General features: G+C 37.7%; 1 protein-coding gene across 1 annotated transcript in view; it reads right to left on the bottom strand.

Moving 5' to 3' along the window:
- The window catches only part of LOC149796828 (uncharacterized), a 275,249-nt gene that overhangs the window by 76,481 nt on the left and 171,172 nt on the right, over positions 1-27,596 (bottom strand). Inside the window, exons 22-27 of the mRNA XM_089960653.1 lie at positions 20,091-20,235; positions 14,380-14,516; positions 11,317-11,380; positions 8,528-8,656; positions 818-940; positions 350-445 (exon numbers count right to left, since the gene is read on the bottom strand). Of these exons, the coding sequence (XP_089816779.1) occupies positions 350-445; positions 818-940; positions 8,528-8,656; positions 11,317-11,380; positions 14,380-14,516; positions 20,091-20,235 (694 nt within the window). The remainder of the gene's footprint in view (positions 1-349; positions 446-817; positions 941-8,527; positions 8,657-11,316; positions 11,381-14,379; positions 14,517-20,090; positions 20,236-27,596) is intronic.

The raw sequence follows: 27,596 nt of genomic DNA, 5'->3' as shown, positions 1-27,596 counted from the left end.
AAATGCTTTAATGTTATGGTGCAGAAGGGGAAAATATGGATGAAAATGTAAATTATTTAGTAATAATTTTGCCCCTCAAGATGGCTGGTGGACACAGCAGGTGCCTTAGGACATTGTTTACCCAAAGAATTAGAATAATGTACAACACTTAGAGATAGAAGATAAATAGAAAAGTAAGAAAGCTTTCATTAGCAGGTAAATTATTCATTTGCTTATGATTTAATTCTTGTTTAGTACTGTGAGAATATGGCATGCCTTGCTACCAGAAGATAACCTGGCCATTTGACCACAGGTAAGCTTAACTTTTTTCTTACACTGAACCTGAAATTCAGTAATAAATTAATCTTACCTTATCGTCATGGCATGGATCAAATTGGTATTGCACAATGTCCGTAAAAATACGGTTACAATATAGAAAACACTGAAGATTAAACTGCCGAGTTATCTGCAAAATAAAAATAATAAATTCATAAGATGAGATGTGCGCATAATACACATTTTGTAAAAGAAGAATGGTTTGCAAACTGTGGTGTCATGATAACAACTTTTGTCTCTCTCTCTCTTGAAAATCAAATCTTCAAAAATAAAATGTATCAGATTTTTGGTGTCCAAAAAATTCTCAATAAAATGTGACAATAAAACTGCCATAAAGTTATCAAGCAAAACTCTCATAGTTACATATATTCAGTACATGAAATGTAGTAGCCTTTTACTTCTATTTAAAGGTACATATTAAAAAAGAATAATTACAGTTTCAGCTTAATGTTTTCATTTATAAAATACGCAAAAATTGAAGAAACCATCAAAATTTATCTACCATGTCAGCTTGAGAGGCTATGTTTTCATAAGAGCTCTTTTCTTCTGCACTTAGTTCCATAGCAGTTGTGCTGTAGGTACTTAGGTATTCCCTTATTCTGTCAAATATTTCACCATCTAACACCTGAAAGATTTAAATAAACAAGGTGCAACAACTTTAAAACATATCAAACACTAAACTACTCACATATGTTGTATTGTATCTTAAACAGGATACATCTATGCCACTCAATAACCCACTTACTTACAGGGAACTTTCTAAGGAAAAACAAGAGACCCTAGTGGGCCTGTGATTGCTCACCCTGCTGATATCTGCCTAATAGCCAAAGGCAAGAAAAGTTGGTTAAAAAATTTTGGTCAGTAGAAAGCTTTCTAAAGAAATTGTTTCAAATGATGTTGATTGTGTATGTTATGAAACAGCTTTTTCAAGGCTTCACTAATGTTGATATCTTCATCCTGGATTGCATCAAGAATTTGATAAATGTGGGCACCTGCCTCGACTCAATATGACCAAGGGGGGCCCAATGTAGTGATTAAGGGGGGTGGGGGGTGCACTCCCAGTATACTGTATAAACAAAAAATTCAACAGATTCAGACAGAGCAATAGATATATGCTAAGAGGATTAAATGCATATCATGAGTTCTGCATATTACAGTATAACACTTAATCATGAGTTCTGCATATTACAGTATAACACTTAATCATGAGTTCTGTATGTTACAGTATAACACTTGATCAAGAGTTCTGTATATTACAGTATAACAGTTAATCATGAGTTCTGTATATTACAGTATAACACTTAATCATGAGTTCTGCATATTACAGTATAACACTTAATCTTGAGTTCTGCATATTACAGTATAACACTTAATCATGAGTTCTGTATATTACAGTATAACACTTAATCTTGAGTTCTGCATATTATAGTATAACACTTAATCATTAGTTCTGTATATTACAGTATAACAGTTAATCATGAGTTCTGTATATTACAGTATAACACTTCATGAGTTCTGCATATTACAGTATAACACTTCATCATGAGTTCTGCTTATTACAGTATAACATTTCATCATGAGTTCTGCATATTACAGTATAACACTTAATCATGAGTTCTGCATATTACAGTATAACACTTAATCTTGAGTTCTGCATATTACAGAATAAAACTTAATGATATGTTCTGTATATTACGGTCTAACACTTAATCATATGTTCTGTATATTACAGATTAATGCTAAATACATATCAGTGTTGCAATTAGAGTGCAGGCCTGTGGGTTTCCTGTAGGTTTCTGTCTAATGTCCCCCAAATTTGGACCCAGTGCATCCCTTGGATGTACTTTTTTGTTGATTTTAATTTAGAGGGAGAAAAAATCTCAAAATCCCCTTGGTGTACGCCAATTCTGAAAGTACATGTATATTGAGAAACATACCGAATTCCATGTCCTACATCGCTTATCAATGTTCACATTAGTATGGATGAATATGTGTAGGAAGTGGCCTATTTATGGTTTTGTCCTTTTCAGGAAATATAACCAGCTGATTTATGCATGGTTTCCATATGTAAATTTTTACCTGGCGGGATTACGACAATTAATCAAAATTGGTACCCTCCATTATTTGCAGAACAAACTTTGCCTGCATAGCATCAAAAACAAACAAGCATTTGATTGGTAAATAAAGGGATATGTGCAGTTCATGAATACTTGCCAGTTATTTGAGTGCTTCATGAATTCTACTGCAATAATGTAAGCATCCATAGAGTAAAGTGGTCATGCAGACGACGATAATAATGATAGCAAAAACACCTAAACAGATGAGACTTTCTCATTTCTTTAATAATATGAGTGAATCAAGGGAAGATGTTGCCAGTGAACAATCAAATGAGAAATCCAATTATAGTTCTGTTGAGAGAGCTAGTCCTGAATCTGACATTAAAAGAGAACAATCAAAACCATGTTCCTACCAGTAACAGTGGGAGACAAAATTTTCATGTCTCTAAAGAAATGAATCTGGTAACATGCAATGTCAAGTTTGTATTGATTCAAAATTGAAAATTTCAAACCCTTTTGTCAGTGAACAGGGATGCAGTAACATGAGAACTTCAGCTCTTAGCTGTCACAAAGCAAAGCACTGAACACAGGTGCACTAAAAGTACTCTGAAAATGCAGGCAGATATCATATCCAGTTAGTTGTCAGATATCATATCCAGTTAGTTGTCAGATATCATATCCAGTTAGTTGTCAATCATGTGCTTAACAATAAAGAGAAAGCCATGGCCAAGGCCATGAGAACTGTATGTTATATGGCAAAGGAGGAAATACATTCAGAAATTATGAGTCTATTATCAGCATGATGGAACTTAATGGTTGTTGTTGTTGTTGTTTTAGGGTTTAACACCATTTCTCAGCACACGATAGGTTATACATGGCAGCCAGTATTAATGGTGGAGGAAGAACCCAGGAAAACCCCGGAAAGAACCACTGACCACAAGAAGCTACTGGCTAGCTTTCTCACATATCCTCACTGGCTGAATCTGGACTCAAACCCATGGAGACTGAGGTGAGATGGCAGTGATCCGTAACGGAGAGCGCTTTAGACCACTCGGCCACTCGGGGCCCCCTTAATGGTTGTGATTTCCAAGTTCTGAATGTGTCATCACAGGCTCATTACAGATCAGATAAGACAGCTGTGGAGTTTTTCACTGTTCTAAGCCAAGATGTTGATAATGAAGTTGACAAACAATTTCTAAAAGTAATTTCTTGTCTGTGTCATGTGATGAAACAATATATGTATCTCTAACTGGAAACATTGTAGCATTTAAAAGAACTGTTGACCCTTGCACACTTGAAACTGGCAATTGCCTTCTTGAGGAACATGACATACTGGGCAAGACTTCTTGGGGACAATGACATACAGGGCAAGACTTCTTGGGGACCATGACATACAGGGCAAAACTTCTTGGGGACCATGACATACAAGGCAAGACTTCTTCTGATATCACTAAGAATATGAAGAAGTGCCTAAGTTCAAGGAATACTGACTTGCCAAAGGTAATGTCCTTGGGGACAGATGGCACCTCATTTATGACAGGGAAGCATAATAGTGTTGGGGCACAGTTAAAGCAGATCACCCTTTCATAATTCAATTTCATAAGCTGGCTTTATGTTCCCAACATACAAGAGATAAGGTAAACCTAATGAAGAAGTACAAAGAAACTTTGACCTCTTTATCCTATCTTAAATCCTCTTCACTGAGAGCAGACAGACGTAGACATATGCAGGAAGTGTTAGATTCCCCTCAAATGAAGGTGAAGAAGATATATGAAATCATGTGGTTGGCTTTTTTGATGTCCTAAAAACTGTGTATGCGTGTCAGGAAGCCATTGCTTTGACTCTTAGTTCTCTAGCTAACAAAGATGCAAAGGCAAATGACTTGCTAAATTTAATCACACAGTACACGTGTCCTGATGAATATAATTCCTGTTATAACAGCCTTTAGGGGCCCCAAGTGGCTGAGTGGTCTAAAGCACTCACTGTTACAGATCAATGCCATCTCACCTCTGTCTGCGTGGGTTAAAGTCTCAGGTTTGGCCAATATGGGTATGTGAAAAAGAGTGCCAGTAGCTTCTCACGGGATGGTGGTTCTTTCTGGGGTTTTCCCCCGAGTTTTTCCTCCACATTCATACTTGCCACCATGTATAGCCTATATTGTGCTGAAAAATGGTGTTAAACCCTACAACAACAACAACAGTCTTGAGCATGAAATTTCAGAGAGAGGATCTTGATATAGCTACCGTTAGTCCAAGTGTAAGACTTGCTATGCATTAACATGATGTATTGATTAGTCCAAGTGTAAGACTTGCTATGCATTAACATGATGTACTGATTAGTCCAAGTGTAAGACTTGCTATGCATTAACATGATGTATTGATTAGTCCAAGTGTAAGACTTGCTATGCATTAACATGATGTATTGATTAGTCCAAGTGTAAGACTTGCTATGCATTAACATGATGTATTGATTAGTCCAAGTGTAAGACTTGCTATGCATTAACATGATGTATTGATTAGTCCAAGTGTAAGACTTGCTATGCATTAACATGATGTATTGATTAGTCCAAGTGTAAGACTTGCTATGCATTAACATGATGTATTGATTAGTCCAAGTGTAAGACTTGCTATGCATTAACATGATGTATTGATTAGTCCAAGTGTAAAACTTGCTATGCATTAACATGATGTATTGATTAGTCCAGGTGTAAGACTTGCTATGCATTAACATGATGTACTGATTAGTCCAAGTGTAAGACTTGCTATGCATTAACATGATGTATTGATTAGTCCAGGTGTAAGACTTGCTATGCATTAACATGATGTATTGATTAGTCCAAGTGTAAGACTTGCTATGCATTAACATGATGTATTGATTAGCCCAGGTGTAAGACTTGCTATGCATTAACATGATGTATTGATTAGTACAAGTGTAAGACTTGCTATGCAATAACATGATGTATTGATTAAGACTGGAACTGTTTGAAGATACAAGATGATAACATCAAACATATTGATGGGAAATATTTCTATAAAGACAAAAATAACCAGTAGACAAGGCCAGAGACCTCACTCTGACACTGCAAGCACAGAATTTGTTACAAACCTGAAGGAAAATCTTGAAACAAGATTTCTTAGAGACATCTCCCTCACATCAGCAGAGTAAGCATTATCAATAAGAGACTTGTCATTTGTTTCACAGGATGACTTAGCTTCACATGACAATGATAAAATTCAGATGATTCTTGTGTGTGTGTGTGTGTGTGTGTGTGTGTGTGTGTGTGTGTGTGTGATTTGGATTTTTAACGTAGCTTTAACAATTTTTCAGTCATTTCGCCACGATATCTGCAGTGTGACAGTTTTATAGTGATGTCTAGCACTGGGGCATTTAATACACTGTTCTGCCATGCTAGTCTCAGCTCTCATGGCTTTTCTTACAAGCCAATTAAAATTGATCATGTGACACACTGGAAATATGTTACATGGCCATGCTAGTCTCAGCTCTCATGGCTTTTCTTACAAACCAATCAGAATTGATCATGTGACATACTGGAAATATGTTACATGATTCACAACTATACTTGGATAACATGTCCACTCAGAGTGACAACCGGGATTTTTACATTTAAAATAAAATATTTTTAAAAACACCACATTCTTCTCCAAAACAAAATGTGCACAATTCTATTTTGCACAACTTTGCACATAAAGAATTAAAAAATTTGAAAGAAATCTTACATTTTGGGGGATTTTCATGACTGCATATCCTTGATGCAACCCCGTTATCCATATCTGATGACACACTAGCAAGAATTACCCAATATTCAAAGACCTCGATACAATAATGCTGTCTTTCAGAGTTTGTCAAATTCTTTATATGTTTTTTCTAATGTTGCTATATATATTTCTATTTTTAGCCATATCTGATACTGAATCAGCATCATTTGTATAATTTTTAATTTTTTCTATCAAAGTTTTGTCAAATTCTGTGGAGGTATTTTGGAGAATAATGCTTAAGAGGTTGTTCCATTACAGTAACAGCAGCCATGTTGATAGTGGATCAAAATTATAAGCCCTTTGTGCCAGGATGTTTGTCAAATTTTGTCAAATTCTGTTGACTGGGATTTCTAAAGAAGGCAATTAAAGGATTCTCCAGTTTTAATAATGGCAGTCATCGCTGATTGTGAATTAGCATCATCGCTAATAGTGAATTGGCATCATCACTGATAGTGAATTGGCATCATTGCTGACAGTGAATTGGCATAATTATGTACAAACTTGTAAGGGCTTCATGCCAAAATGCTTTGTCAAATTGGTCACAAAAGAATTTTTCTCACAAGTTTTCTCATTTTAATAACAGTGACTGAAAGTCCTTTGTGACTGGATGACTTTGTCAAATTTGATAAAGTCCTTTGTGACAGAATGACTTTTGTCAAATTTGATAAAATTGTGTTGTTCACTGTTTTTTAATAAGTCATTTAAAAGTTTTCTAATTTCAGTAACTGCAGCTATCTCTAATGGTGAAATTAGATTTTTATAAATTTTAAAACCATCTCTATCAGGATGCTTTCTATATTAGACAATACTGAATGTCAATATTTAATGAACACACATCATAAAATACATTGTCTTAGCTTCCTAATAATTCACCCTAAGTATGAAAAAAATCCTTAAGAATTTAGGGTATATAAGCAAATGAACAAACTGTCACCTTGATCCCTCATGGTCAAAGAAATAAGTGAGTATTTTCCAGAATCAATTGTCTTTAACTCTACACTAAAATCTTTATGCAACATTTTCTATGTCTGTGAGCAAATAGGTTGCAGACTGAATGGTCTTATTTTCATTGACTCCCTACACATCACAGACTCTTAGTCCTAACTTCATGTGGTTCAATACACATTACAGACTGAATAGTCCTATCTTCATTGTGATTCACTACAAATCACATACTGAATAGTCATAACTTCATTGTGATTCACTACACATTACAGAATGAACCGTCCTAACTTCATTGTGATTCACTACACATTACAGAATGAATAGTCCTAACTTCATGGTGATTCAATACACATTACAGACTGAATAGTCTTAACTTCATTGTGGTTCACTACACATCACAGACTGAATAGTCTTAACTTCATTGTGATTCACTACACATTACAGAATGAATAGTCCTAACTTCATTGTGATTCACTACACATCACAGACTGAATAGTCTTAACTTCATTGTAATTCACTACACATTACAGACTGAAGTCTTAACTTCATTGTGATTCACTACACATCGCAGACTGAATAGTCTTAACTTCATTGTGATTCACTACACATCACAGACTGAATAGTCTTAACTTCATTGTGATTCCCTACACATCACAGACTGAATAGTCTTAACTTCATTGTGATTCACTACACATCACAGACTGAATAGTCTCAACTTCACTGTGATTCACTACACATCACAGACTGAATAGTCCCAACTTCATTGTGATTCACTACACATCACAGACTGAATAGTCCCAACTTCATTGTGATTCACTACACATCACAGACTGAATAGTCCTAACTTCATTGTGATTCACTACACATCACAGACTGAATAGTCCCAACTTCAATGTGATTCATCTCATTTATGAAACAATGTCAAAGTGTTTAGGACATCAAAGCAAAGGAAAAATCTTCAACCAAAACCTTATAGCAAAGTTTATATGCTTGTGACCATATACTCTAAGGTCATAGGTTCAAATAAGTGTGTTGGTAAGAATGATTCCTGCCAAGTACAATGAAATCTATCAAGGAGTTTAGGAAATACATTATAAGCAAATGGAAAAACTTCAAGGAAAGCATTAATACTTAGTGGTTTGGACAAGAAAATGCATTGCAGATTAATCTATCTCTGCTTTATAATAATTCATGCCAAGTATGATGAGAATAAAGGTTTAGGAAATATATGCAAATGAAAAACCTTAACCAAAACCTTGAAATAAAATGATAACAATGGTGCAGGCATTGGAAAAGTGACTGCTCTGTCTCAACTGTTGCTAACATGGGCTCAAATAAACAAAGGCATGCTTATTTCATTATTCTTCATTTGAATCTGTGATGCAGCCTGGTGACTGTCCATACAGACAGAATGGCTGCATGCTGTGTACTGACCTCTATCAAGTCCTTGATGTCAATAGTGTAATATCGGTTTTGGTGAGCATTGGCAGCTGCCAGAGACAACAGGTACTCATTACGAGATGATGTCGACTTGGCTTCACAGGACTCCTTCCTGGTGTTAATCTGAAAGAATACAAAAATAAAAAGGTCTTCTCTAACAAAACCACCCTTTTCTGCAGTAATACTGCTGATGATGCTTTGAGATGATAAATGATTAATGAAATATGACTGCAATTTACAAATTGTATTTATGGAATATGGATTTGCCTAACAACTATCCTAAACACAAAACTCAGCCTAATGGACATGGGTAACACAAAGCCCTATCACTTTCATGATAAGGAATTAAAATAAAATTAAACAAGGGTACCATGAAACGTATATCATCGCCCACCATGTAGTAAACAGTATTATATTATACTTCTTTCATGTACAACATTTGACCTTTGACCTTCTGAATCAATAATCAGTATGTGTCCTCCTCACTTAAATGCAAGTCATCCAGAAACTTTGGTCAAGTTAAAGACCCCAAAGCTGATAGGTACCTTTCTTGTACCAAATGCAAATCATTGACCAAGTTCAGTCTGGACTTGAGATATAATGTGGAAAGCAGTTATCCCTCATGGAGTCCCTCTGACCTTGACCTCTGACACTTCAACTCCAAAATCAGCAAGTGTTTTCCCTGTCTCAGATGCCATCTAGTTTATTCATGGCATGTGGTAGAAAACTAAAGTAGTTTTGTGGAAATAATTGTTCCTTCTTTTTATTAACCAGGTTCCTGCACAAATGTGATTTTTAAAAGATGATTTTTCCATGATTTCTGCATGACAAATTTCTGATTTTCCATGACTAAATATCATGAAAAGACTGGAAAGTTGGATCTTTACACAGGAAATAATGATACTATTGATCAACATGATAGGAAAGACAACCACATATTCAGCCTACCAAGATGGCTTCCTCCTCCCCTTACAACCATCCAATCCACCTACTTTAACACTACAGACTGACAAACAAGTAAGGGAAGATTAATGTGCACTTAACTCTGTTTATAGAAGTCAGCAAACTGGAAGGGTGCCATAGCCATGATTCTGAAAATTAATTAATCTGAAATGGAGTGAAATTCCATGACTTTTCATTTCATTTCTTGGTCATATCCATGATTTTTCCACAATGTTCCATGACAAAACCATTTTCCATGACTTTTCAATTACTTTTCATGACTCAAATTTGTTACCGGAATGGGAACCCTGCTGTAACCTTGACTTTTGACCTTCTGAAATGAGTAAAAATGTTGTCCCTGTATCAAATACATGGCAGCCACAAAGTCTGGTCAAATCTGGTAATGAAGAACTCAAGATACTGCATGTACACCATTTTTCTACAGAGAGTCAATGACCTTGACAGTTAAACTCTGACTCCAAGGATGGTATATTGATCAAACAGTAACTTTGGTCCTGTAGTTCCAGATTTGATCCCTTTTTCAGACATGTTGACAGGTAATAATAGCCCATACAAGGTTGGTGATTTTCTCTACTTTCTTTTCCTATCAAAAACAACCCTATCCTGACATCCAAGTGCTCAAGATTTCTTACAATTTAAAACCTTGTACATACATTTTGAAAACTTGTTTTACTTAAAGTTTTAGTTCTAGAAAATCAACATGAAAACCTTTCATGTGGACACAAGGCAGAATTGGTTTGCTTTCAAGGTGAAAAAGTCCTGATAAGTTATTAACTATATGAGAATATAGATGTCTTCAAGTGTTCAAGTAATATGATACAGTAAACTGGACCAATTACAAGACACTGATCAACTTATTCCCTTTTTTAATGCTCAAGAGTAAATACCAATATTGTTAAATGACAGTAACAGATAAAATTTAAATCCTTTGTTTTCTTTATTTCTTAACAGAGATTTGATTAAAAATTACATAAAATATATTGAGAAAATATTTAAGTAAATTATCTTTTATAAGTATTTTCTACAAAGAAGTTCTACAAAGTAAATATATCAAGGGAGGTTACCACTCTGAGTCTTACCAGATCCTCCTAGAAACATGATTTATGCCCCTTTACTTACTTGACTGACTTTTAAATAAAGAACCGGTGGTACTAATTCAGCTCCCATAGAACACCATGATATTAAAAATGCAATAACTTTGCATTTCTAAATTCTCATGGTCAAACCTACATTTTTCAGTACAGATCCGTCTCTGATGAAATCATTTGCATGCCCCAGGCATTTCAATTTATCGACATGTGTCTGAAACATATTTTTTAATTCCATAATTAAAGAATCTGGTACCAATTTCAGTAATGAGTGTTCCAAAGGCCAAGTCTGTAAAAGGACTGAAATGTCATCAATAGAAAACTGTGTCCATGAGTTTCTTTTTCTCAGCGACAACTAGGATGAGCTGTCAAAAGATCCCTTTGACAAAAATTTAACTTTTAACATGGTACTCTAAACTGCATATACTCTAATTTATGTTCACAATTTCTAGACTGGTTCCCATTTGTCCATATAATTGGTACCCCCCAAGTCTTTATGGCCAAAGGCAAGCAGAGCTAAGTACAAATAAAGCTAATAGAAATATGAATCAAGCAGGTGTACTTAAATCTTGGACACTGTCATAATTTTTTAATTTCTTTTTAAAATTTTTTATAGACATGCATGTTACGGTCTACATGTTAGTACATGGCACTGTCCAAGACATGCACCTGAGATCGACTGTATATAGAACACAGAGACATCTTCAATTCCGTTATATAAAATGAAAATACCTTTGCAAAGTTCTTCTGAAGACTTGCTAGGGACTGAAATAAGCCTGTTGATTTTCTGTTTAACCTGAAAAAAGACAGAATGATTGGAAAATACATGTACGCTAATTTTCTTGGATGAATCAAGGATCATCATGTCCAAGTCTGTGTTAAAGAGAATGAATGTATGAAAAGATATTTCAGTGATCTGCAAATTGCGCCAATTCTCTTATTTTTTTTTTATTTTTTTTTTAAGGTCAAGTCTGAAAACCAGCTGGTTAGGTGGTATAGGTAACACATTGTGATTGGTCAAGAAGGTAGCTCTTTCTGGGTTCTGTGATGGTACAGCAACACTTTGAAGGTTATGTTGTGCCAAGGGAAGAGGAGTAAAGTGCTCTGCCTAGGGACATACCATGGCTGTAGAAACGGGGTAACCCAACTGTGGGAAACTAACCACCATTCTTCTAGTCACAAGTCAACTTCCTTAACCACTGAGCAACTGTGGCTTCTAGGCAGATCTTAGTTGTCTACTCACATCAAACAAGGTGTACAAAACTTAATAACTGTTGGTTTTGATGCTCACAAGTGACCAATCAGGTGACCAATCAAGTGACCAATCAGATGACAAAGTTTCCACAATCTTCACAGTATCAGATAGTTATTAAAGTGAATCAGCCAATGACAAGCATCATTCGTTGATGACATATAAATTAAGTCTCGGCTACGTTAAGACTGACTCGATTTCATAGTGCATTCTCAGTCAGCCTTTTAGAAGACTTTGATGATCACACCATGTCCTTTCAATTTCATCTTAAAAACTAAACAGACAAGAAAAACTCACAAACAGCATCATCAAATGCTGTTGGACATGAAAAACTCCACAAACAGAATCATCAAACACTGGTTGACAGTTTCTGATTTCTCTAAAATGTCAATCTATATCAAATGTGTTACTGAAATACAAATAACCCTCCAATGAGACCTCCTAAACACAAACTTTTGGGATGGATGAAAGGAGGAGTATGCCCCTTCTAAATACATGGAGGAAAATAAAAAGTATGTGGACAAACACACAGTAACAAGACAATATGCTGAATAATTAATTTCACAATAAATTACCTCTGTGTGGTGGGAGGAGTAGGGTAGGGTATTGGTTATTAAAGACAGCATCCAAGATTTCATTGCTTGCAGGCCACAAAAGTGTCATAAACACAGTATGAGAAAAAAATGCTTTATATCAATTTGAAATTCACACAAATTTTGATCAGTTTATCATTTTGTTTGCCCACAGTAAATTTACTTTTTTCCCATACTCCATATGCATCTCTCCATGGTATCAGAAAGAAACAGATTTCTTACATAAAAGTAGAACTAAATTATGTTATAAAAGTTGTTGAAGCAATTGATTAAATATCATCAATTCACTTATATTCATGGTGTAATGTGACCGCAGTATAACCACACAAATTAATATCCAATAATAATAACTAATATGACCCTCATTCACATTTAACCAATGTGACCTCTATTCACATCAGGTATGTGTGATCCCATCCGAATCTGACCAATGCAACTCAAGTGTCCCCATCCATACCGTACTAATATAACCCGATCTGACCAATGTGACCACCATCTCCATCAGACCAATGTGACCCTTATCTGACAAATGTGACCCAAATACCCATCAGAACAATGTGTCACATTCCCATCAAATCAATGTGACCCCATTCACAGATCAATGTGTCCCACATTCCCATTTGACAAATATGACCCCCATTCACATCAGACCAATGTGACCCCATCCATATATCAATGTGTCCCACATTCCCATTTGACAAATGTGACCCCATTAACATTGGACCAATGTGACACCATCCAGGTTAATGTGTCCCACATTCCCATTTGATAGATGTGACCCCCATTCACATCAGACCAATGTGACCCACATCACATCCCTATCAGAACAATATGACTCCCACACCATCAGACCAATTTACTCCAATCTCCATCAGACCAATGTGACCCTTATCCTCATCAATGTGATCCCCTTTCCCATCTGAAAAATATGACACCCATTCACATCAGACCAACAGGTTCCACATCCCTATCAGAACAAATTCACTACAATCCCCATCAGACCATTGTGACCCTTATCCTCATTAGACCAATCTGACCCCCATTCACATCTGACAAATGACACCCATTCACATCAGACCAACATGTCCCACATCCCTATCAGAACAACTCGACTCCAAACCCGTCAGACCAATATGACTGCCATCCACATCTGACCAATGTGACTCTGATCCCCGTCAGACCAATCTGACTCCCATCCTCATCAGAGTAATGTGAATCCCATCTTCATCAGACCAATGTAACCCTTATATTCATCAGACCAATGTGATTCCCATCCCTATCAGAGCAATGTGAATCCCACCTTCATCATGTCCATGTGACCCACATCACAACTGAAGGCAAATATAGGAAGAACTCACAAAAGATTACTTGCTTTCAAATGTAACAAAACTGGACACTCAATAAACTAAATAAATTCACAATAATTAAAATATAACCATTCTAGGATGCTCAGGGCTAATAAAATCTAAATCTCCACATTCATCACCCATGTGCTGTCACATTCATCACCCATGTGCTGTCACATTCTTCACCCATGTGTTGTCACAGTCATCACCCATGTGCTGTCACAGTCATCACCCATGTGCTGTCACATTCTTCACCCATGTGCTGTCACATTCATCACCCATGTGCTGTCACCCATGTGCTGTCATATTCATCACCCATGTGCTGTCACATTCATGAATAAATTCAAGTGACTGACACAAACTACTCTGAAAATCCTAGCCCTGTCTCCACCCCTTGGCTGCTTGATGGAATTATAATGGGGTCTGTAAAAGCTTACTCAAACTGGTTCTTTCAAAGATTCTTTGATAGGACAATGCTGTCATCTTTGTTATAAAAAAAGAGGCAACCACATTCAGTTAGGTCACTTAACAAAAGATGTAAAGTCTGATATAAAAGACCTGATAATATATAGGTTACATGAAATATAACACACATATGTCTTACTTTTCTTCAGCTTCCCTAGCCTTAAGGCATGCATCATGAGCAAGATTTTCATCAATACTGTAGGCTTTCTTAGCTTTGGACAGCTCCATGACAGTCTGAAACACCTCCTGCTGAATTGTGGTCAACTGGGGCAACACCTGTCAGGTAAAATGAGATCACTAAATTTAATTCAGATTTGACATTTACAGGCAGGATCACTGCATAAGCCACATCTGCACCTGGAGGCTTGCTTTAGTTTGGTGTTGTCTTTTGTTGCAAAGAAACAAGTAGGTTATTAGTGACAAGGCAATCAAAGTAAAATAGTTTGTCCAAAGATGCACAATGGAAGCCATCCTGGACTGATCCAAAAGCAGGATTCAAACCCAGACTTTTCAGTCACCAGTCAACTGTGCCACTGTGAACCCCAACTCAGTCACATATTAAGACATACAGGAATGACTATCTGGATTTCTCTTCATCTTGGACCCCCACAGGCAACAATTAATGCAATTTATTTATTTCAGCTACTTCTGGCAACTGACATGCATTTTGGATGTACATGTCACTGATGCAGAAAGTAGTGTTGTCTCAATTGCCATGTTTAATCTGAAACAAACGTGCTTCCATGTCATCTTTGTGATACTTAACAAGAAATTCCAAATAATTATGTTTCACATGCTCCACTGTCTGAGGCAGATACATGCTGTCACTTGAAAATTACCTTGACTTTATGCAAAGGTCAAATGTAGGGTAAGAGTACATGAATATCAGAGGGCTGTGCTTATTCTTACAGATTCCACCATATAAGTATGACAGCTATCTGCTGCAGGGCTTGTGATTTATGAACATAAAAAAAATTTTAAGCAAAAAAATAACCAAGACTTTAAAATGACCCTGACCTTCAATGAGAGTCCAAAAGGAAGGTTGAGATACATGGGTATGAAAGGGCAAATCTCTCTCTATTGTCAAAGTATAACAACTAACCATTTCAAGGTTTGGCTCTAATGAGCATACAGAAGAACTTGAACCCAAAATTTAAATCACCTTGAACTTGCAATAGGGTCACTAGAAAGGTAGCTGGTGTATTGATATGAAAGGACAGTGCTTTCTGGTTATATGGTCCAAGTATGTTATGTATCCCTGGGTTCGGATCTTATGACCATACAGAATATAAAAAAACTTCAACCAAGAACTTAATGATGACTTATAAATTGGCTTGACCATGCCTGAAAATCACAGAAATGGAAGGGTGCATGCATATGAAAGGGCAGAGTCTAAGTATGATAGGTATCCCTTTAAGGGTTTGGGATTTATAACCCATACAGAAACATTTTACCTCAAAACTTAACCAAAAATTCAAATGATCTTGACCAAGCTTAGAAGAAAGAGAGTGTTGTATGGAGTCATGGAGTTGAAGGAGCAATGCTTACTAATTAAACTGTCCAAGTATGATATCACTTCCTCTATGGATTTGAGACTTGTGACCATACAGAAAAACTTCAACCAAAAATTTAATCAAGAATTTCAAAAGACCATGATCTTGTCTTGAGAGGTACAAGGGGGGGTGTGTGTGTGGAGATCAATATACAATGCTTACTGATCATATGGTTATTTGGGATTCATGAGTATGCCTAAAAACTCTAATCAAAACCTTACCCTATGTTGGCTCTCAGTCTCAAAGCATATGTAACATAAGCAAACACAAATAACTCAAGTTTCCATATCAAGAATCATCCTGATCAACCAATGTTGGCTCTCTGTCTTAAAGCATATGTAACATAAGCAAACACAAATAACTCAAGTTTTCATATCAAGAATCATGCTGATCAACCAATGTTGGCTCTCTGTCTCAAAGCATATGTAACATAAGCAAACACAAATAACTCAAGTTTTCATATCAAGAATCATCCTGATCAACCAATGTTGGCTCTCTGTCTCAAAGCATATGTAACATAAGCAAACACAAATAACTCAAGTTTCCATATCAAGAATCATCCTGATCAACCAATGTTGGCTCTCTGTCTTAAAGCATATGTAACATAAGCAAACACAAATAACTCAAGTTTTCATATCAAGAATCATCCTGATCAACCAATGTTGGCTCTCTGTCTTAAAGCATATGTAACATAAGCAAACACAAATAACTCAAGTTTCCATATCAAGAATCATCCTGATCAACCAATGTTGGCTCTCTGTCTCAAAGCATATGTAACATAAGCAAACACAAATAACTCAAGTTTTCATATCAAGAATCATCCTGATCAACCAATGTTGGCTCTCTGTCTCAAAGCATATGTAACATAAGCAAACACAAATAACTCAAGTTTCCATATCAAGAATCATCCTGATCAACCAATGTTCGCTCTCTGTCTTAAAGCATATGTAACATAAGCAAACACAAATAACTCAAGTTTTCATATCAAGAATCATCCTGATCAACCAATGTTGGCTCTCTGTCTCAAAGCATATGCAACATAAGCAAACACAAATAACTCAAGTTTTCATATCAAGAATCATGCTGATCAACCAATGTTGGCTCTCTGTCTTAAAGCATATGTAACATAAGCAAACACAAATAACTCAAGTTTTCATATCAAGAATCATCCTGATCAACCAATGTTGGCTCTCTGTCTCAAAGCATATGTAACATAAGCAAACACAAATAACTCAAGTTTTCATATCAAGAATCATCCTGATCAACCAATGTTGGCTCTCTGTCTTAAAGCATATGTAACATAAGCAAACACAAATAACTCAAGTTTCCATATCAAGAATCATCCTGATCAACCAATGTTCGCTCTCTGTCTTAAAGCATATGTAACATAAGCAAACACAAATAACTCAAGTTTTCATATCAAGAATCATCCTGATCAACCAATGTTGGCTCTCTGTCTCAAAGCATATGCAACATAAGCAAACACAAATAACTCAAGTTTTCATATCAAGAATCATGCTGATCAACCAATGTTGGCTCTCTGTCTTAAAGCATATGTAACATAAGCAAACACAAATAACTCAAGTTTTCATATCAAGAATCATCCTGATCAACCAATGTTGGCTCTCTGTCTCAAAGCATATGTAACATAAGCAAACACAAATAACTCAAGTTTTCATATCAAGAATCATCCTGATCAACCAATGTTGGCTCTCTGTCTTAAAGCATATGTAACATAAGCAAACACAAATAACTCAAGTTTTCATATCAAGAATCACGCTGATCAACCAATGTTGGCTCTCTGTCTTAAAGCATATGTAACATAAGCAAACACAAATAACTCAAGTTTTCATATCAAGAATCATGCTGATCAACCAATGTTGGCTCTCTGTCTCAAAGCATATGTAACATAAGCAAACACAAATAACTCAAGTTTTCATATCAAGAATCATCCTGATCAACCAATGTTGGCTCTCTGTCTCAAAGCATATGTAACATAAGCAAACACAAATAACTCAAGTTTCCATATCAAGAATCATCCTGATCAACCAATGTTGGCTCTCTGTCTTAAAGCATATGTAACATAAGCAAACACAAATAACTCAAGTTTTCATATCAAGAATCATCCTGATCAACCAATGTTGGCTCTCTGTCTTAAAGCATATGTAACATAAGCAAACACAAATAACTCAAGTTTCCATATCAAGAATCATCCTGATCAACCAATGTTGGCTCTCTGTCTCAAAGCATATGTAACATAAGCAAACACAAATAACTCAAGTTTTCATATCAAGAATCATCCTGATCAACCAATGTTGGCTCTCTGTCTCAAAGCATATGTAACATAAGCAAACACAAATAACTCAAGTTTTCATATCAAGAATCATCCTGATCAACCAATGTTGGCTCTCTGTCTTAAAGCATATGTAACATAAGCAAACACAAATAACTCAAGTTTCCATATCAAGAATCATCCTGATCAACCAATGTTCGCTCTCTGTCTTAAAGCATATGTAACATAAGCAAACACAAATAACTCAAGTTTTCATATCAAGAATCATCCTGATCAACCAATGTTGGCTCTCTGTCTCAAAGCATATGCAACATAAGCAAACACAAATAACTCAAGTTTTCATATCAAGAATCATGCTGATCAACCAATGTTGGCTCTCTGTCTTAAAGCATATGTAACATAAGCAAACACAAATAACTCAAGTTTTCATATCAAGAATCATCCTGATCAACCAATGTTGGCTCTCTGTCTCAAAGCATATGTAACATAAGCAAACACAAATAACTCAAGTTTTCATATCAAGAATCATCCTGATCAACCAATGTTGGCTCTCTGTCTTAAAGCATATGTAACATAAGCAAACACAAATAACTCAAGTTTTCATATCAAGAATCACGCTGATCAACCAATGTTGGCTCTCTGTCTTAAAGCATATGTAACATAAGCAAACACAAATAACTCAAGTTTTCATATCAAGAATCACGCTGATCAACCAATGTTGGCTCTCTGTCTCAAAGCATGTATAACATAAGCAAACACAAATAACTCATATAAAAAATCACACTGATCAACTGCTGGAGCCAAACCCATCAATAATTCCTCAAGTTGGTGAATCATCTTCATCAATACTAACACATGATGATTATTAATACAACTCCAAGTTGTCTGTACTAATTAACACATCAGTTGCACTGTCCCAGAACACTAACATTTTTATTAAAAGTTTGTTGAATGTATCAAGGAATATGAAATTTACAATGATTACAATTACACCAAACTAAAAGATCATGATAAAAAATGCAATACACTAGACAATACCTAATTGGAACCACCAGCAAGCACTGACAAACATTCATTTTGACTAATATTTCATTAGAATACATTATTTATTGCAAAAATATATTAGTTAAAGAAAATGTTACAAAATATCTCGTTTCTGATTACAATTTGTGAATTTCATGCTGATGATTCCCAGTTTCTATGAACTAAACACTATTTTCAACAAAAAAACAAGTAATACATTCTGAGCTTTTATTTGCCAAATTAAAAACAATTTCTTCATATTAAACAAAATAAAGCCTATATTTTTCTTTTCTATTACAAAAAGTGTGATCCACATCTGCTGGAGTGGTGTATACTGTTGCAATCAACTATTTTGTGTAATCAAGACCAAAAATTATGACTGTACAGGGCTTACTGGAACTTAAGCACAATCATGGCTATATAGTTCCAATATTAAATATAGTGTTAGCAAATAGAACTGCTTTTGCTGAAATAACTGAGCATCATTTTCCGCTTTGATTTTTTTAATTCAGGTTAACACTAACATGAAATGAAAGCTGAATAAAATGCCAAGTAACTTTTACTTCATGAAATGATAATGATGAACATAAAAAGATTATTCTGAAAACTGTTAAATCAGCTGTGTGACATCTGAATCCAAACGACTATAATCCAACTCAATATTTCTGTTCATAAACTGCACATGCAGAATATGCATGGTCATTAATTTAAAAGGTGTTCTTTCAAGGTATAAGAAACTTTCTGTCAAAAGCAAAACTTTATCCTACAAAAAAGAAAAGAACAAAATCTACAAGGGAAAATGGCAGTGAAGTATTAGTTGACAACAGACATCTGGCCCTTTAAGGTTATTTTAATAATGTGGATAAACTTCTCAAGAAAAATTCAAAAAAATCTTACTATGACGACTGAAAAACAAATGTTTACCTAAATGAGGTCTGTTATCTACCTAAATAGTGAAACAATGCCCCAACAGCTCTCTACCTTTTTCATACACTGCACTTTATTGGCCTTGAGTGGCTTGACTGGTTCTGCTATCTTCTCCATGTAAATGTCAGCTGCCTGCAGCCGTTTCTTTGCCAGTTTCTCTGTCTCTTCCAGTATAATACGCCATACTGCCAACGCAGTTCTGTGAGGAAAAAAAGACACAACCCTTATTAGTTTCTCATAATCAGCTGTATAATAATTACGGTAACAGATCTTCCATAAACCAAAAAATTGATTGATCTAAAACATCTCAATTACTCTTCATAGTTCTTGACTAATGGCCAGCCTTGTCCATGGGAAGACTACAATTTCCCTCCAGACTGCTGAACCTTACTTTTGCATTGTAATGGGTAGAGTAAACTTTTCAAGTGTCAGAAATGTATCTTACAAAATTCCATGTTTCTTGCTCAATACACATGGCATATGAATTGTGTACAAAAACTACATCACCTCATAAAATCCTTGAAAGACAGATTTCAATGGCATTTGAATTATGAGTAATCTGTATCACATCATAAGATCTTTGTAAGACTGATTTCAATGGCACATGAACTGTGTACAAATTGTCTCACATCATAAGATCCTTGTAAGACTGATTTCAGTGGTATATGAACTGTGTACAAACTGTCTCACATCATTAGACAATTGTAAGACTGTTTTCAGTGGTATATGAATTGTGTACAAAACTGTCTCACATCATTAGACAAATGTAAGACTGTTTTCAGTGGTATATGAATTGTGTACAAATTGTCTCACATCATAAGATCCTTGTAAGACTGATTTCAATGACATATGAATTGTGTAAAAATTGCCTCACATCGTAAGATCCTTGTAAGACTGATTTCAATGACATATGAATTGTGTAAAAATTGCCTCACATCGTAAGATCCTTGTAAGACTGATTTCAATGACATATGAATTGTGTAAAAATTGTCTCACATCGTAAGATCCTTGTAAGACTGATTTCAATGGCATATGAACTGTGTACAAATTGTCTCACATCATAAGATCCTTGTAAGAGTAATTTCAATGGCAAATGAATTGATTCAATACCTCATTAAATATCCTCGATCTCATTCATTTTCAAACATAGCCAAGATCTTTATGCTAATCTTATATTCCAAGTATGATTAAAACTGGACCAGATATATGGCCTCCAGGGCGGCAAGAAGCTAAGCCAAATGCAACATCACTTTATAAATATGTGTGGATCTCATTCATTACTGAACTCATCTGAAAAAAGTGTACAAGTAGCAACTAGCATAATCATTTTAACAATTTGAACCTAAAAGTAATCCTTTTAATAAAGTAAATGTAAGGTGTACCTACAAATCAAATGAAAGGTTCTGACTGGAGAATGATCTAAACACCTATACATTGGTGTGAACACTGTCTTACTACGGCATATCTGTAATAGTGTCACTAAAGCCATCAAATTTCATCACTGTAAATGTAAAAGTGTGCAATCAGTAAGCTTTATTGCAAAAAATTAACGAACTCACAGAATTATGAAAAGAATGCACCCTCTATCTTTCAGAACTGCAACTGCACATGTCCTGAAAATGTGGCTAAATGTGAGCACATAGAATTGATACTTCCATGCTGACCACAATATACTGCAATGCTGACCACAACAGTCAGAAATAGAATGCCTATTACTATCACATTCCAACGGTGAAACTCTTTTAAATATCCTGAACAGCAATGACATCAAGAAAAGATCTTTTTGTGTTCTTGTTATAAAAAATGAGACAATATAATGTTATGTAACAGAACAGTATACAAAGATGTGACAGTCTAACATGAAGACCCTTAAATATCATCAACACAACACAGGTGTCTTTCTTTACTAGTAATGAGAAATGAATCTTTTGTTTTGTGTAGTTCAATATATCGCCACCACCCACCATCTTTACAACCAGTTAATCGATTTAGCCAGATTTGGCACCTACTTTGGGTTTCAAGGGTTGTCATCGCCGGGGGCGGATGTGGGAGATAAGCACCCACTTCCCTTGGAAATCTCCCAATGGCTTGCGTCTAATAGAGCCTCTGACAACCAAATCCAGCTCCAGGCCTTCATGAGTGGCGGAACCTGTTTAAACTGACTGGAGAAGGGATGACAGGCGAGCTTCTGGCGCCTCAAAAACAGATGATTCGGGCACATGGAGCTCGTTAACCTTGGGTGGTCGCCCATCTAGGAGAAGGTAAACTCCGATTTCAAACCTTCACTGCCTTGCGACTATACCCTCTCGTGGGAAAGGCTAAGGGAGTAAACCCCAACAGAAAATCCAGAGACGGAGTCCCTAAGGCAACTTGGCATTGATTTCAGTGTCACCTCGGCAACTCCTGCAACACAGCTGGTGCCATGACGTATCGGCTTGTCCTTTCCCTTGGATCCATCAGCTGCATGGAGAGGGGGAATAATCTGCATGGGCAACAGCTGATTCCCCATATCACCCTGCCCTGGCTTGCGCCCTGGAGAGGACACTCCAGCTTCACTCCATGGCGTCGACACAACACAGGAAGCAGCAGTTTACTGGTTATAAGTCACCACTTGATTGGTGTAGAGCCAGACGCCAGGGGTTGCTTCTGATGGTGGGAGAGACCAACATGTTTCACTGGACAGCTACCGCCCGCCTCAAACTGGGCAGCCCCCAGCCAATAAGGTGCCGTCCTGCCACAGTTCACCTGCCTTGCTGGGTGCGTAAGGCTTAAGGTACGCGAGTACCTGACAAACGGACTGCAAGTACTGCACCAAGAAATAACAAAATAAAAATAAAAAAGAAGACTTCAATCCTCAAGCTAGGTACCTGGAATGTCAATGACAAACTTGCAAGGCTCCAGGTCGACATCGCCTCACTACAGGAGACACGACTACCAGATTCTGGGTCCCTCAGAGAAAAGAACTACACATTCTTCTGGCAAGGAAAGAGTGCAGATGAAGCCAGAGAGTTTGGTGTTGGAGTCACTGTCAGGAACACTCTGCTGGGGATGATAGAACCCTGCCAACAAGGAAATGGAAGACTGCTATCCCTCCGCCTCCACACCTCAAACAGGCCTGTCAACCTGATCAGTGTTTACGCTCCCACACTAAGATCCTCCACATATACCAAGGATGAGTTTTATGATGAGTTAAACTCGCTCATCAACAAAATTCCCAAGGAGGAGAACTTGATTTTAATGGGCGACTTCAATGCTAGGGTGGGTGCCGATCATGACTCTTGGCCCTCCTGTCTTGGCAAGTTTGGCATTGGGAAGATGAATGAGAATGGGCAGCGCCTTCTAGAGATGTGCTCATACCACGAACTCAGCATCACCAATTCATTCTTTCAGACAAAGCCACAGCACAAAGTGTCTTGGAGGCATCCCCAGTCTAAACATTGGCACCAGCTGGACTTGATCATTACAAGACAGTCAGCCATGAAGGGTGTGCTTTTTACCTGTACCTTCCACAGTGCTGACTGCAACACCGACCACTCGCTGGTGTGCTGCAAAATGAAGCTTCAGCCAAAGAAGATCCACCGCTCTAGGCAAGAGGGTCAACCACGCATTGATGTGAGCAAGACATCATATCCAGACAAGGCTGAGGAATTCACCTATGCTCTTTCCAAGACGTTTGACACAGAACCCCCCAACGGCAGTGCCAAAGAAAGATGGGATCACATCAGAGAGACTGTATACAGCACAGCCACACGGATCTTTGGTAAGAAGCAATCAAAGAACAATGACTGGTTTGAGGCTAACTCTGCCACACTCATGCCAACCATAGAAGAACGCCGCAGTGCTCACCTGCAATACAAGTGATCCCCCTGTCAGAAAACACTACAGGCATACAGGCATACAGGTCTACCAGAAGCAAAGTGCAGAGATTAGCATGGCAGTGTACCAGTGAATACTGGCTTCAGCTCTGTCAGAGTATCCAGTCAGCAGCAGATATTGGAAAAATCAGAGGCATGTACGATGGCATAAAGAAAGCTATGGGTCCCACGAAGAAACTGACAGCACCACTGAAGTCTGCCACAGGCGATACCATCCACAACAAGGGCAAGCAGATGGAGCATTGGGTGGAATACTACTCCGAACTGTACTCCAAAGAGAACCACGTGACCAATGATACCCTCAACGCCATTGAAAACCTCCCTCTCATGGCCGAACTGGATGAGAAACCTACTGTAGATGAACTAAAGAAGGCCTTAGAGAAACTGTCCCTAGATAGAGCCCCAGGGAAGGATGGCATCACAGCAGAACTCATCAAGTGTGGATGCAGCATGCTGCTCACACACCTGCACGACCTCCTCTGCCAGTGCTGGGACGAGGGTGCAGTGCCTCAGGACATGAGAGATGCTAACATCATAACCCTGTACAAGAACAAGGGCGACAGAAGCAACTGCAACAACTACAGGGGCATATCACTTCTCAGCATTGTGGGCAAAGTTTTCGCACGTGTCATCCTGAACAGACTGCAGATGCTTGCTGACAGAGTTTACCCAGAGTCGCAGTGTGGGTTCCGCGCAGTGAGGTCCACAATCGACATGATCTTCTCTGTCAGGCAACTGCAGGAAAAATGCAGAGAACAACACAGACCCCTCTTCCTGGCCTTTATAGACCTCACCAAGGCATTCGATCTGGTCAGCAGAGACGGACTCTTCACAATCCTGGCAAAAATTGGTTGCCCTCCAAAGCTGCTAAGCATGATCCAGTCCTTCCACGATGACATGAAAGGCACAGTGCAGTACGATGGCTCAACATCCGACCCCTTTGACATCCGCAGTGGAGTTAAACAGGGCTGTGTCCTTGCCCCCACGCTCTTTGGCATCTTCTTCGCAGTCCTGCTAAAGCACGCCTTTGGGACGTCCACAGAAGGGATTTACCTGCACACAATCAGATGGCAGACTGTTCAACCTGGCAAGACTGAAGGCAAAGAGCAAAGTGGGTGAAGTAACCATCAGGGACATGCTCTTCGCAGACAATGCTGCTCTAGCCACCCACACAGAAGCTGAGCTTCAGCGCCTGATGGCCCGCTTTGCTAAAGCATGCGATGAGTTTGGGTTAACCATAAGCCTAAAGAAAACAAACGTGATGGTTCAGGATGCGGACCCCCCAAGCATCATCATCAACAACTACGAACTTGAGGTGGTGAGTCAGTTCTTGTACCTCGGCTCTACCATCACCAACAACCTCTCACTCGATGCTGAGCTCAGCAAGCGGATCGGAAAGGCATCAACAACTCTCTCCAGGTTGTCGCAGAGAGTGTGGAACAACAGCAAGCTGACCATGAACACTAAGATCACCGTGTATCGTGCATATGTGCTAAGCACTCTAATGTATGCCAGTGAAACCTGGACTCTGTATGCCTCACAAGAGAAAAGACTGAGCACCTTTCACATGTGATGCCTCCGACGCATACTCGGGATCACCTGGAGCGATCAAGTAACAAACAACGAGGTGCTCGAGCATGTCAAGATTCCCAGCATGATCACACTCCTCCGCCAACGCCGCATCAGATGGCTGGGCCATGTACGTTGGATGGTTGACGGACGGATCCCCAAAGATATTCTTTATTTGGAAACCGCCTCTGGCAAAAGGTCGATCGGATGGCCACATCTCCGCTTCAAGGATGTCTGTAAGCATGACATGAAAGCCCTTGATATCAATGTCAACACCTGGGAAGAGCTTGCTCTAGACAGATCAAGCTGGCAACATGCTCTGATCACTGGTCTGAAAGCCGGAGAGGGCAAGCAATGCTTGCTAGCAGATGAAAGACGTTCGCAGAGGAAGAAGAAGCAGCTCCAACCAACACCTGACACAACCTTCAAGTGCAGCAAGTGCAGCAGGGACTGCCACTCCCGCACTGGACTACATAGCCACAGCAGACGCTGCACAACCACCAACCGGGGCATCTCTCATGGGCGCAGTTCCATCGTCTCTCGAGACTAACGGATGCCAACAACAGGTACCTACTTTGTGTAAGCCTTATTAATTAACTTTTGGGGCCCTGAGTGGCCGAGTGGTCTAAAGTGCTCTCCGTTATGGATCATTGCCATCTCACCTCTGTCTGCGTGGGTTCGAGTCTAGGATTCAGCCAATGTGGGTATGTGAGAAAGCTTGCCAGTAGCTTCTTGTGGGTCGGTGGTTCTTCCCCGGGTTTTCCCGGGTTCTTCCTCCAACATTAATACTGGCCGCCATGCATAGCCTATCGTGTGCTGAAAAATGGCGTTAAACCCAACAACAACAACAACAACATTAACTTTTATAAATTTCTTGAGTAGGCCCTGCATTAAACAACTGTATCAATGTTAATACATGTTCAAAGTTATCATTTATCTCATTTTATTTAATGAAGTCAGACCTGCACATAATTCCTTAATGTAAAGACTAAATGTACCATATGTACTCACTTAAAACTCCAGTCAAACCGCAAACAATACATAACCTTATCTCATCTAGCATAAAGTGCCTGCAGATCAGGTCTATGGTGCTTGTTCTATCTACTGAGTACTCCTAACAAACTGCACTGACCCTGATCTGCTGGTGATTTATGTAATGTTTACAGATTTACATATTGTATATTAGGCCACTTTTCTGCAGCAGAGGGTTTGACTTGCAAAAGATAGACTATTGTAGTAAAATTATATGTACAATGTACTTCATTACATGGTTGTTTCACTATAAGGCAGTATACTCTATGGCACCAATGGACGGCATTGTAATGAGGCATGGCTGTATCTCTTTCATTACTTGAAACATGTTTTGTATCAGTAGTAACCGATGCATGTTGTCCGTTTTGAAAATGAAACCAAAATATGACAAATAAACAATGACTACAATGGCTTTATTTTTAAAATGATGACTGATGCACTGTCTAAAATGTCCTAAATACATGTGATGTACAATTTCTACCATATGTCATGAATTTAAAATGAAGTTAATAAGTAAAGCTTTAACAACATAGTTATGCATTTCAGAAATATCTGTAATTGTACAATGACAACATATACCCTTCATCATAAGCATAATATGACGTGATATACATACATACATACAATGTATTACCATATATACTTGCTTATAGGTAGAGTCCAAATTCAAACAACACAGATCCTAATCCTAATAATGCACCTACAGATCAAGGTCTGTCTTGTTTGTTCTACTAAGTACTCTTAGCAAACTGCACAGACCCAGATCTGCAAGTACATTATGCAATGGCAGATCTGGGTCTGTGCAGGTTGCAGTTGATCTCATATGTGTGTATATATGGTATGTAAATCTGAAATCAAATGTAGACTTAAAAGTAGAAAGTGAGTTTACTTTGCAGAATGACTTAATTTTTCAAAATTGTTTCTACTGTATTCAACACAACTCCTGAAATGCGTGGTTACAAGTTATTATTTGGGTGATTTTTGCAAGGTCAATGGCCACCATAATATGCACACACCTGTGATGTCCCAATCATGTACATGGAGATAAGTCTTGGCATCATTTGACTATTTTCATAGCTCTGCT

This window comes from Sinohyriopsis cumingii, chromosome 6, assembly GCF_028554795.1.
Source record: "Sinohyriopsis cumingii isolate HCF-2022 chromosome 6, ASM2855479v2, whole genome shotgun sequence".
In the NCBI taxonomy this organism is placed as follows: Eukaryota; Metazoa; Mollusca; class Bivalvia; order Unionida; family Unionidae; genus Sinohyriopsis; species Sinohyriopsis cumingii.
The sequence above is the reverse complement of the archived record's forward strand: the minus strand, read 5'-3'. Positions and strand labels throughout refer to the sequence as shown.